Raw genomic sequence first — 12,866 nt, 5'->3', positions numbered from 1 at the left:
CCACTTCTTGCAAGAAATTCAAAGAGGCTTACAAGTTTCTCCTCTGCTCACATCAACAGCCTTGTGGAGGAGGTTAGGCTGAGAGTCTGTGACTGGCGCAAAGTCACTTAGGAAGCTTCCTGGGCACTCTAGTGGGCACTCTATCCTGGATCTTCGAAGTGCCAGGTCCAACACTCAAATCACTACACCACACTGGCTGTACAATGCATTGTGCTATCTTCTTTCAGTCTCTGAAATCAAAATTATGCCCATAAATCTGTCCAATTTAAACAAGTTTATTGCAGAAGTTTGGGTTTTAGCTCCATAAATTAAATGGTTTGTTTAAATGATCATGTTTGGATCTTCTACCACATCCTCCCCAATTTCCATCGATGAATTAACTACTGCTAATGCAGCAGCCTATGATTTCTATTCAATATTGTCACCTTCTATTAGCACCTTCTCAAAGAACGTCTGAGTCAATAGAAAAGACAATTACTTCTAGAGATGTCTTCCAATTTCTTCAATTTTGTATTTCATATAAAACTGAAAATGAATCCCTACAGTTTAGTTATTTAACATTTCTGGATTCTCTCCTAGATTTCAGCCATTATAGTCCACCCTAACTATGACCCTATATTGCTCGATTCTGACATCGCTGTCATGAAACTTTTGGACAAAGCCAAAATAAGCAGCCGTGTCCAGCCCATATGCCTGGCATCAACACGTGATATTGATCCACTTCCAGATGACTTGCAAATAGTGATCACTGGTTGGAAGATCCTGACTGATGTTGCCGATCCAAGCTACAAGAATGACACTATCCGTACAGGATCCATTCAGATAGTGGACTCCCTGCTGTGTGAACAGCAATATGAAGAAAGTGGAATCCAGGTCAGCATCACTGACAGTATGTTTTGTGCCAAGAAGCACCCTGCCGCTTTTTCCAATATTTGTCCTGCTGAAACTGGAGGGATCGCAGCAATACCTTTGCCAGGAAAAACATCTCCTGAGTTAACTTGGCATCTGGTGGGGTTAGTGAGCTGGGGATACGATAAAACATGCAGCCTCGAACTCTACACTGGCTACACCCGTGCAACTCCTTTCAAAGACTGGATTGAGAAAAACATGAAATGAAACACTTGGTCCAAAACTTTTCCTTTTGCAGTAAATATATACATTTCTCCCAGAGTCTCTAATGCTTTAGTTTTCTCATCCCACTGATGGAAGGTGTCTGGGATAAAGCTAATGCAGGAGCCTCAATGAGGTGCCATGAGGTCTAGCAATTCAGTGAGTTGAGTTCATCTGTGTGGCACATGATTTGATATGCCTGAGCTGTCCCCTTGCTCCTGGTGGGAAGAGGGTGCTTGAGTCATGGGTTGTAGTTACAAAAACATGACGGCCAGAAGTAATTGTATTCAATCTCTGTGTAACAATCACCTGGGTAAGACAATCAGAATGTATGTCTGTTGATTTTGAAGAGAGTTAGGAGGCTGGGAAGAGATCGTTAGGAGGCTGGATGAGTTTGTTAAGCTGTCTGTACTGCCATATTTTATGTTATATTCTTTTCCCTCCTAAGTACCTTACACATTGAAATAAACAAAGGTTTGTGTTTAACCTGAAAACCAACTTTTTGATAGCTGATTTCTCTCAAGTCGTTTCTCATCTATTGAGAGAAGCTAACACAAATGTCTTTCTCTTCCTTGGATAGCTAGAACTAGAAAACTTTGGAATGGTGATGCATCAAGGCATAATCTAATCCAGTCACGTTCTACCTTCAGAGATCCCTTTTACCTCTAATATACCTACCAAGGAATATGAGTCTCTCTGCAGCTGGGAAAAAATTCTGGGGCACTTTCAGGGCACCTAGTCAGGTCATGAGGACTGTTAGCCATGTCACCATCATCCAGAAACAGTGCTGAACTAGAAAGCACACTTCGAAGCTATCCATTTGTTTGCTAGTGCTTCATTTTTGAGATCTAGAGATAATAAGCACACTTGTGGGTAAAGGTTAAAGAGCATTCTTAGCAGAATACAGCAAAAAGATTATAAAGGCAAGTGGGTATAGAATAAAATGCTTATGTTCTACTGCTGACAGGAACCATTCAAAGAAACAGAAGTGGATAGACAGAACATTCTGCAGCTAGGTTCTGCTGTTAGGAAGATTCCCCAACTGTATACAGTGTCTTGCAGAAGTAATCAGCATCCCCTCCATCCCTTTACTTTTCCACATTTTGTTCTGTTACACCCTGGAACTGAAATGGATTTAATTGGCATTGCTACCATTTGATGTACACATGATATTCAACACGCTGAAGTTGCAAAATGCTTTTATTGTGGCACAGTAGTTAAGCAATCAAAAACAAACTGGTAGGGAACTGCAACCTCAAGTCAACCAAAGTACTGTCCACAACAACCTGTTCTCCAGGCCATATCTAGTTCAAATTCATCTACACATTTAGTAACAGCTTTCTAAGTAACCGAAGCATGGCCTACAGGTACCGGAGTGATCTTCCTATGTCGCATCTGCCATTTAGGTTAAAGCTCAGATGCTCCAAAAATAAAATCAATTCATATGGTTCTTATGTGAAACTCTAAATGTTATGAGCTCTTTGGTACTGGACACAGAGAGTGAAAGAATGCAAACCCTCATCCTACTGGAATGGCTATACAGAAAAGTAACAGACACAAGGACAGAGTGTCCAGATACCACCTTGTAATCACAACGGCCTTCTAGCCTTTTCTGCTACAACACTGCAAGGTTAGATCACTGGTGGTAGGCAAGCTATCTTGCTGGAAAGTTTTCATGCCACTGATGATGGTCCCAGAAATGAAAAGCCAAGAACCTACCAAGAAACTCCAGTGTTTCCTAGAATACACTTTGACTACCATTGATCTAACAACTTACACTGGATTAAGCTCTCCTAATACCAATATCTAAATAATAATGTGCTCCAAAAGGTGAAGAAAGGGAACTAAGATGCACTGGTCAAGCAGTATCTGCGGCAAAAGAAATATGGGTAGAATTCCGCATACATTCTGAAAATCAAGCTAATGTGCACAGATTTCCTTAGGTTGTATAATATTAATATATTCTGATTTTTCCACTTAATGAGTAATGGCGACAAACTATGCAGGGCACTGAAACCTGACTCCACAAATCCTAATAAACATGCTGATTGTCATTATATGATCTAGAATTTAAGCCATTCAGGCTAGAACACTTACTTTAAACACACTCACACACAGCCAAAGAGATGTTCTCAGGATATGGCTTTATGTCACCATAAATTTTGTAGCTTTTTCTGCAACCGAATAACCTAACAGAATAAACATAGCCATACTCATTAAGTCTGATTCCTGAACATGATAAAAAAAAAAAAATTAAATAGGGCCTTGTCATATGTTTCCATCAATTTTGCCTGACTTCTGCTCTTCCTCTTACCAGTAACTCTATAATCCTTATTTTAATTTCTTAGACTGTAAATCAATTGTCAGAACTTAGCTGAGCAAAACCTACTTTTAACAATTGCTTCTACTTTTCTACTTTGGTGGCTCTCTTTTCTGCTTAGATGAATTATTGTACTTAAAAAGTTTTTAGACTTTTTTGAAATGCATCAAGACATGATGATGTGATGAATTTGTGGGTCCCTTCCCTTTCCAGGCAATTGGCAGAGGAGGGAAAAAGAAGTTTGAGGAAGGAAGCTAATTGTTTGCTACAACAGGCCTCTACATACCTGGGAGTGCTTCTGCATTAATGCATCCATAAATAAAAAGTCTCTTGCTCTCTTTCCACCATAGTGATTGCATCGCCTCCAACCAAGTGATCACCTGAGCTTTTTCCATGGCAGTTCCTCAACCCACAATCTGGTTCTTTTTGTTTTTAACATACATAGAAACACTTCTGATTTTTAGCTGATTCACAATTGGTTGACAGCCTGAGTCTATCTGTGGTTACTCCCGGATAGGTCCCACACTAATGGGACTGGCTACCAAGTAAGCACGTTCAGCATGGCAGCTTTGGGTTGCAATCCTAAGCATACTTCCTTGGGAGACAGTCTTGTGGAGCCAATGGGGCTCCTGAATGAAACTGTACGGAATCAATCTATAGTCATATCTTTCCATTACTGCTTGTTTTTTGTTCTTCATAATATGTTAATGCACTGCTGCTACATTTTACTGTACTAGTGAAGTCTTCTGCCAACATTGTTGGAAGCGTTAATTATCAAGTGATTAAAAATAGACCATCTGCTATCCTTCCCTCCCCCTACGGGACTCTTTTTTCCTTTTAAATCATTTCAGTATAGTAAGCTGATAATATCCACAAAAGGGAGATGAAAACCAGAATATGTCAAAATATGTAGATAAACTGCAGAAAGAGATTGTGGCAGTTATGCATCCTTTTAAAAGAAGCTGAGGAAACGATCTGTCCTGCTTAACAAAAAAGGAGCAGTTCACATGATCAGATAGCCCATTGTGGCTTATTTAAGTTACAGTAGGTTGTGGCACATGTCAGAAGCCATTTTTAATATTCAGGATGGGAATGCAGTTTGTCATGTTGCCTGAACCCAGGGATTGTGGGTTTCCCAAAGGTTAAGCATTATGGATTCTCTGAGGGGTGTTTTACCTTTGTAAAACTTGGGTTTGGGCAACAGAACAAACCACAGCCATAATTACTTACAATAGCGTCTCCCACAGTGTCATGTGAAGCCTGGCTTGAAATTCTGTTTAGGGGAGCTCTGAATAGGTAAGAAGTGCCTTGCATATGTTTGCAATGTGTTTATGATTAGGAAAAAGTCCTACCCTTAGACAGAGTGAGCAGACCATCTCAATCAATTTTTGACATCATGAAAGGAAAGCAAATTGTTGGGTATTTCATTTATTATTGTTATATTTTTATTGGCAGGGAAAGGGACAGAGATGTTCTGCTTCTGAACACCAAATTATTTGACCAGCTTTTAGCCAGGGGTGAGGAGTAGACTTTTGCTGCTCTTTCTGAGGAGCAAAATGTCTTTGGCCAATCCTGGCAAATACAAGGAAAAAAAGAGAACTACAGTTTGTTAAATAATCACATTGAAAACTCACCTTCCTCCACCATGCAGCTATTACAAAAAACACAGGACTTCTGTCAAACGTACTCGCTTAACCTAGTGCTGGATAAAATTGCAGGATCAATCCACATCAAGAAAAAAGACAGCTTATACTCCAAAGACTGCAACAGATACATGGATCCTCTTTAGGCAAGTGATGCAATTTAACAATGGAACAATAAAACTGTCATTTGTACAAGGTGTAAAGGGAACTGCTTCTCACCCCTTACCAATCTAAACAATTCCATTTGGTTTGTGGGAGTCTATTCTAGGCATAGAATTAGATCTTTGAGAAGCCTTCTTATGTCAGACTAGTCCTGTAAAAGCAGGTTTCTGATGTAGAAACTAGTGTTTCACAGAGGGTATTTTAAAAGTATCCAACAGCACAATCTTATGTATGTTTACTTGCTGAGAAGTCCCACTGAGGTTATAACAGCACTTATTCCCAGACGGTATAAGATTGAAACCTAAATGGCATGCCTGCTGGAAATCTATTAGACTCAAAGAAAGGACAAGACATGCTTTATGTGAAGGCATCCTTCTGGAGCACAAATTGAATGACTGAACCAGTATCTCATCACTTGATTACTCAATAACCATTTGAATAATGGAAACAGAATACAGCCACGGCCAGTGGCTTCAATGTCAGTTTGATGGCATATCTATTTTGGGTTTGAACTTCATAGGTGCTATCCAGGACACTGAACTGCTTTAGGAGTTGGGTTTCAGCACCATGGATAGCTCCTGAAAAGTTCAGGCTAAAACTTCGCACCACATCACTGGCATTAGGACTACCAGTCTTCCTTGACAGGATATGTGCTAAACTATCTTGCTGAATGAAGTAATCTCATCAAATATGGAATCTCTTCTGTAGATTTGACTTGTGCAGCTGGTCATTATTCAATGCGGTAGTCTTTAAACATGGAGCATAAACACAGATATGATTTTGTAAGAAGCTGGACAGAAATAAAATTGCCAAGCATTATCTACCTTGAAGAGTTGCATAAAAGGATTAAAACTTCAGTACAAAAATCTGACAAACCAAACTTGGCAGAACTTTCCCATCAGTATTCAGAGGTGCAGAAGCCCTGTAAAAATTAGAACCTTGCAAGTCACAGACAAAAAGACAATTAAAGGAGAAGGAGATGATTTGACAAGGAAACAGAGCTGATGGCTACAGAAATATGGTGAGTCGGTAAGATTACAGGAATTGCCAAAGGCTTGTAAGCTTGTTTGGGGCATATACAAGTCAGGCCTGTTATTAGGCAGAGAGAGGCAGCTAAGTCAGACAGTGGGAAAGTGTGGAGCAATGGAAAGTATCTGGAATACCGAGCTCTATATGCCATTTGTATGGCTTATCCAGCTATGCTAGTGTAATGCCCACTGAAGAATACTATTCAGTTGTCGGTGTTAAAATAAGATTCCAGTGCCAGTTTGCTCTGTATGTGGGATGAAAAGATGCCATATGGCTCTCACCTCCTTCTTTGGGTTTCTCTCCTATCCAAAAATGAAGAGATTGATCTTGTTGCTGATTTAAAGCTCAAATCTTGAGCATGCTGGATCCAAAGAAATCCTGCTGTGATCAGTGGGACTTATTCATTCTCTAAGTCACTGTATTGGGGATTGTGTCCTGAACAGCACAATCCTACATAGGCTCCACCTTGTCCTTCAGTCACCCAGCCATAGGACAGATGGGACAAAGATAGTAACTGAGATGACAAGTGATACAAAGTAAAGGGAAAGAGCTCAAATGAAACTGAGAAGCATTCACATGGCAGTTGTCCTTTAAATAGATTCACCTGTCATCATAGCATGTAACAAACTAAATGCTTTGGCTTTTTAGGGATGGCGTATGGAAACTGAATATACAGCCCTCTAAAATAAGGCAGCGTCTCAAAGGCAGTGCCTTAGGGACGTAATACGCACTCTTTGGGGAGTGGGTATTATCTTTCAGAAAGTAAAAAAGGAAAAATTTGCCCATGCTAAGACATGGAGAAGATGTTGTGGAGGGCAACCAGAGCAGATGCTCCTCTGAACTGGACTGAGTTTCCCCCACTGAAAGAGAAAGAAACCCCATTTCTAAGTAGCAACAGCTAATCAAAGCAACTTAGAAGGGTGGGAAAGAATGGAGCAGCAAGGCCACATGGGCCTACAGAAATGGTGAGGGTAGCAGGCTGTGCCTCATACAGTTCCCTGTCTGAGCTCCCCGACATGGTTTCCTTGGTGGCTGGAGCAGGAAGCAAGGTAGTCTGATGTCCTATCAGGGTCATGATGAGCTCCCATTTCTCTCTCTTGGCCCTGCCTTCCCCACTGTGCAGAGAAGGAGAGGGCAAGACGGCAGCTGCTTTGTCTGGAGCTGTTGTCTCAAGATTCTCAGAACTCCTTAAGGTTGCAATTCCTGGGCCATGCCTCATCCTCACCTTTCCCACAGCACTGAGAAGCAAGGATGCAAGGGGAAACTGACTTCCAGGTGTTCTGCTTCAGGACATTCGGGCTGCAGATAAAGACAAGAGATTAATTCATCCCAGTACAGAAAAAGAGGTATGTGAAACCAGCTGTGGGAAAACAATATTCTAGCCCTCAATATAATCTAGAGTGAAATATGAATTATGGGAAGTAGGCAGGTTAGTAGACTACATTTTCCAAAGACAACAAAAAAGCAGGAGCAAGAAGGAAGTGGTTTGAGTAACATAGCTAAGGAACCACGCAACACATACCATTACATCTCCTGGGGCTATGTAATATTGGTTAAACAAGACAACACAGTTTACAAAGCCAAACTCAGAGATAAAGAGGTATTTCACTGGCAAGCAACTCACAGGACCTATGCTGTAAAAATGCTTCCATGCCTTTGCCTTTCCTTGAAGCAGGCACTTGGAGGTGGGTATTAACCCACTTGTTCTATCCGTGGGGACAAATATTGAAGTATGACTGTGTACTGGGCTGGGCATGTGTGTGTTTTCCTTCTGCACCTAAAGCTATTCCAACTATTTTAATTCACCAGGAGAATGAATCTCATAGGACTTTAGCAGCCTCTGCTCCACTTTGAAGAATACCTATTATTGTCTCTTCTAGCTTGTTCTTCTGCTGATTACTTCCCAGAATGCCAATTAGTAAGAAAATGTTACTAGTAAGAAAATGCTTCTAATTTCCAGAGGAAGTCTTCTCCAGGCTATTTCTTGAGCTACTTTGATAACCATTGATTTACTACATCTCCAACAGAGGTCAGCAGAGCCTTAGAGGAGTGACTTTTTATAGCCATGAGAACTTATAGCTGCAAGCAAATTAAACTAACCATCCCCAAGCACACAGGGTATATCCCCATTATGTCTTTTAGTAACTAACCAGGCTCATGGAAGTTTAGAGGATGCAACAGGATATGTATCTCATCCTATCTACTGGGATGCCTTCTTTTTTAATTGGGACTGATTTGTCAAAGGATGCCTATACTTTTGTCAGAGACCAATCCAATAAAAGGTTTCAAGTTTCTGTTTACTAGAGAAACGGCCATAGGGGAAAAAATAGATTTGGATTGCTTTCATTAATTACTTTCATGGATCTACCTGCACAAGCAAAGAATCAACAGCGCAAACCTATGCACGTTTACTCAGAATTAACTCCCATTGAGTGCAATCAGGTTTACAGCAAGGTAAGCAAGGATAGAATTCCAGCCCAAAGATGTTTCTTATAAGTAGTTCCCACAAACTCTGCAGGGCACTGTATGTGCAAGTTCAGGAGGAAGAGCTGAAGGCAAGAAGAAAATGAGTTTTTATATGGCCTTCCATCAATTCCATATATAAATAGGGAAACATATTTTCTCCCCACCTCTCTGGATTTGTTTAAAAAGGAAGAGATATTGGAAAGTGGGGAGGGTTGCTTCAAGAATCCAATAATCATTCTTCATTTTAGAGCTTTCACCAATCCAGTGTCCTCTTGCCAACCTACATAACATGGCTGTGAACGAAGGAAGTTATAGCCCAAACACATTCGGAAGGCACCAGGCTGGGGGGAGCCTAGGTTGGCTTTTCCAGAAATTTCCCTCGTCCTTTAGCAGTTCCTCCAACGATGCTGTATGGTATCAATCTATAGGACCCCTATATGCATCTCCCTGGATGGGAGCCTCTCTGAGTTCAGGTGAGCGTGCCTAGGATTTCAGCCTTAGTTCCGCATGAGCCCAACAGAGCGCTCGGAACAGTTAACAAGCTTATTTCCGTCCCGTCCCCTCGCGTGCAGTTTGTATCCTGCAAAATCGCCCTTTGTCTCGTGAGTCTTAATTCATTAAAGTAGCTCCGCCCCTCCGTCGCGCGTCCCAATCGGATATCCAGGCAGGTTTTAAAGGGCAAGAAATGTGACAGCGCTGGGGGAGGGGGCGTCGGGAGATTAACGCTTTCCCTGTTGGCCGAAAGGAGGCCCGCTTTCTTCCCGCTCTTTTCCCCCCGTAGGATCACACAAGTAATATCTACCGTCGTGATTGTAAAGCTACGGCAGCGACAATGCAAAAAGGGCGATCGTTTGCGCTCCCTAGTCAGGCTTCTGGGGGTTGAACGGAGAGCGCCAGAGGGTTTGAAGGGTTGGGAGGCGGATGGCACCCTAACGAGACACGATGCAAAGGGAGTTGAGGGTGTGAGGAAAAGATGCGGTGCATGCATGGACACACACACACACACACACACACACACACACGTGCAAAGAGGATGGCGGGGGGAAATGCAAAATATTCCCCCGCCAGCCAAGGGACGTGGCTGCCGAGAACGGCACGAGCACAAAGGAAATCGATCGTCTGCGCCGGTGAGACGGTTTGAGGCGCTTCCTCTCCTGCCACCTTTCGGCCGCCGCGCCAGCTTCCGAGCATGCACTCGAGGAACAGCGAAGCGGGAAGGCAAGCGAGCCCGCGAGCGACACAGCGGCGCTGCTGGCCTGGCAGCTCCGGGGCGCTGCGCCGCGCCAGGCGCCGCTCCCTCTCCGCCCGGGATCGCCCTCCTTCATTCCTGCGGATCCACGCGCTCTCCTGGGAGGGCTTTTCTCCCCCGCCCCCCCGCCCCCCCCACTATAAATAAAGAGGCTGGGGGATTTGTGGGAGAGGAGCAACGGCGAGTGATGTCAGCTCTATGCCGAAAATAGAGAGGGATAGACTGCAAATCCACAGTTAAACCTTCCAATCCAGCTTCAGCCAACACCACCATGGCAATGTGAAGTCACCCACCACCCTTTACACATATACACAGACACCCCCCTCCCCGGCTTCCTCGCCCTCTCTCTCTCTCACACACACACACCTCGCAATCGGCAGCCGGCTCTCCCAGCGAGCGCTGGAAGCGCAGGATCACAGCGCAGGTGCTCGCGCTGCCCGACCCCTGCCAGCCCCCCGCTCGTCTTTGCCCCCTCCCCCGCGCGACCCATCTTCTTTTCTTCCACTCCCCCCACAGCTCCTTTCCCCCCTTCTCGACTACCCTTCGCTCCTCAAGACATTCACGCTTGCAGAAGGCGTTGAGAAATCGCACTCCAAGCAGCCAGAGGAGGAGGAGGAGGAGAAGAGGAGGAGGTGGTGGTGTGGCGGCGGCGGCGCGGGTTAGATTTCAAGCCCCGCGCTTCTTGGATGCTCGCCTTTCGCAGCCCGGAGGATTATACCGGGCAGGAATTAAAGAGGATCTCCGACACCCAAAGATAAGAGAAGGGGCTTCCGTCCCCCGCCTCCCCCCCCGCCCGAAAGCGACCGCTCCTCGCTAAGCCCTTGGATTTCTCGTGAGAAGACAGAGAGGGGGGCTTGCGCTGGACCAACATGGCATCGACAGAAGGGTGAGGGGGGACTGGGGGTCTCTGCGGGGAGGGAGGGGTGGGAAGCCCGGCTTGGGTGCGGATGGCTTGTGCGGCTAGCGAGTGGTGTGTCTGGACGGTTTCGTGTCATTTGTGCTTATCCGACAGAGATCTCCTTCGTGGCCTCTTATCGGCCCGCTCCGAGCCCGGCATGAAAGAGGAATCCAACAGCAGAATTTCAGTGGCATTTCAAATATGAGTCCCTCTGGGGAAGGAAAGCTTCCTCTTTCATACCAGCCTTCACTTCTTTAACCCTTGCGAGACCAAAGGCGATCGAGGGACTGTAATAATAATAAAGAGCATAAAGGTTTCTATCAATGATGCAGCTCTTTGCACTCTTAGAAGTAAGCCCCATTGAAAAATTAGTGGGACTTACTTCCGAGTAAGCATGCATAGCAGCGCGATGCAAAATGAACCTTTGGCTGAAATGTTGTATCTACTTGCCTGGTAATAAGCTCAATGGGACTTTAACTCAATGGGGCTCATATCTATTTAGCAAGGGTAAGGAATGCATGGCTATCCAGATGCCGTTGAACTACAGTTCCCATCATCCTTGGCCACTGTGGTTCCATCGGAGGCTCAAAACAACCCATTCCCTAATACAGGCTGCAATCTTTTACCCACTTTCCTGGGTGGGAATATGCCTCTAGGGACTCGATGAGCCGAAGGATAGGATAGCGCTGTCCTGTCTAAGATAGCGCTGTCAAACTGCAATCCTAAATACACGGACTTAAAAAAGCAAGTCGCACGGAACTAACAGGGCCAGAATTTGCTCCCTGAAAGACCGGCAGGAAGATCGCGCTCCCTAATTTTCTTCCTAGGGGGTAAACCGAAAAGAGAAGCGGCTATTGGTCTGACGTGATTTTGCAACAAATTCGACTCCTGCCAGATACACTTTAAAATGCCCGCAAGGGAAGTCACGCTGGAGAGGAGTCGGGTGGGTTGCACAAGAGTTACTGCACGGGGAACAAGCCAACACACGTTTCTCTTTTCTCTTTTGGCGGTCCTCTCTGCAGCGCCGCGGCTGAGAAGTTCCTCGCCTGTTGCGAAATGTTTCTCACAGGCCCAAGCCAGCGCGTGGCGCTCGGGCTTTGGGGCTCAGTTGCCTCATGCTGGAAAGTTGTGCCTGGGCTCCTGCGCGTTTTGTCCCGTGTGATCAGGTGTCTGGGCTGGCCGATGGCCTCTTGATCCGCCGAGTTTGCTGTCAGGTTGCATCAGCGTGATCTGCTCTGGACAGGACTTTGTGAGGACAGCGTGTATATAAAAAAAGAGGCTCGGTTTATATCTGTTGAAGGTGTGGGTGCGCGCGCGTGCGCGCGCGCGCTTCCAAGGCAACTTAAAGCAGCCTGCATCTTCAGGGGGCATTGCTGGAAGGGTAGCAACAGCATCAGAGGGGGGACCCGGCAGAATAGTGCTCGAAGCTGCAGACTCGATGCTTGGGGCGAACAACGGCCTCTGCAACGGTCCCCCAGCGCTTCCGGCCCTTTCTCTTGGCGTGTCGTCACTCCCAGGCATGTGAAGCTCGCGTTTGCCCAGCCCGTTTTAGGAACCGCAAACATTTTACCGCCGTGCCTTCGCAACAGTTTGCAAAAGTAAAAGAAGAAAGAGAACGGTGGTTGAAGCTGGTACACTTCTCCAATCTGGTGCCCGCTGGACGTTTTGGACTACAGCTCCCAGAATTCCTGACCCTTGGCCATGCTGAGTGGAACTCATGGAAGCTGAAGTTCGCAGCATCTGGAGAGCACCAGGGAAAGAAAGACTCGAAGTAGGCACCTTCAGCACCCTAGGGAGATTGTACTGGCGTTTGCTCTATTCTGCAGGCTAGATACTTATTTGAGTTAGCCACCGAGATGTCCCATTGGTTTCAGTTAGATGCGGAAGTATTATCTTTACTCTTCCTACTTTGAAAGTAACCCCTAGATTGCTATAAAGCAATTACCACCTATAACAGGTATTCCCCCTCTGCAAAAGAGAAGGGGTAAA

The 12,866-nt window shown here is 44.9% G+C and overlaps 2 protein-coding genes across 2 annotated transcripts in view; both read left to right on the top strand.

The window, feature by feature from the left end:
- The window catches only part of PAMR1 (peptidase domain containing associated with muscle regeneration 1), a 61,220-nt gene extending 59,616 nt beyond the window's left edge, over positions 1-1,604 (top strand). The window contains exon 12 of the mRNA XM_044436359.1: positions 580-1,604. Coding sequence (XP_044292294.1) covers positions 580-1,116 — 537 coding nt within the window. The 3' untranslated portion in view covers positions 1,117-1,604. The remainder of the gene's footprint in view (positions 1-579) is intronic.
- Positions 1,605-10,790: 9,186 nt separating this feature from the next.
- Positions 10,791-12,866, top strand: part of SLC1A2 (solute carrier family 1 member 2) — a 99,925-nt gene continuing 97,849 nt past the window's right edge. Inside the window, exon 1 of the mRNA XM_044436940.1 lies at positions 10,791-10,865. Coding sequence (XP_044292875.1) covers positions 10,849-10,865 — 17 coding nt within the window. The 5' untranslated portion in view covers positions 10,791-10,848. The remainder of the gene's footprint in view (positions 10,866-12,866) is intronic.

The sequence above is a fragment of the Varanus komodoensis genome, unplaced genomic scaffold (assembly GCF_004798865.1).
Source record: "Varanus komodoensis strain SLA01 unplaced genomic scaffold, ASM479886v1 scaffold3, whole genome shotgun sequence".
Taxonomy (NCBI): Eukaryota; Metazoa; Chordata; class Lepidosauria; order Squamata; family Varanidae; genus Varanus; species Varanus komodoensis.
Note: the sequence above shows the minus strand (reverse complement) of the source record. Positions and strands in the feature narration are given on the sequence as shown.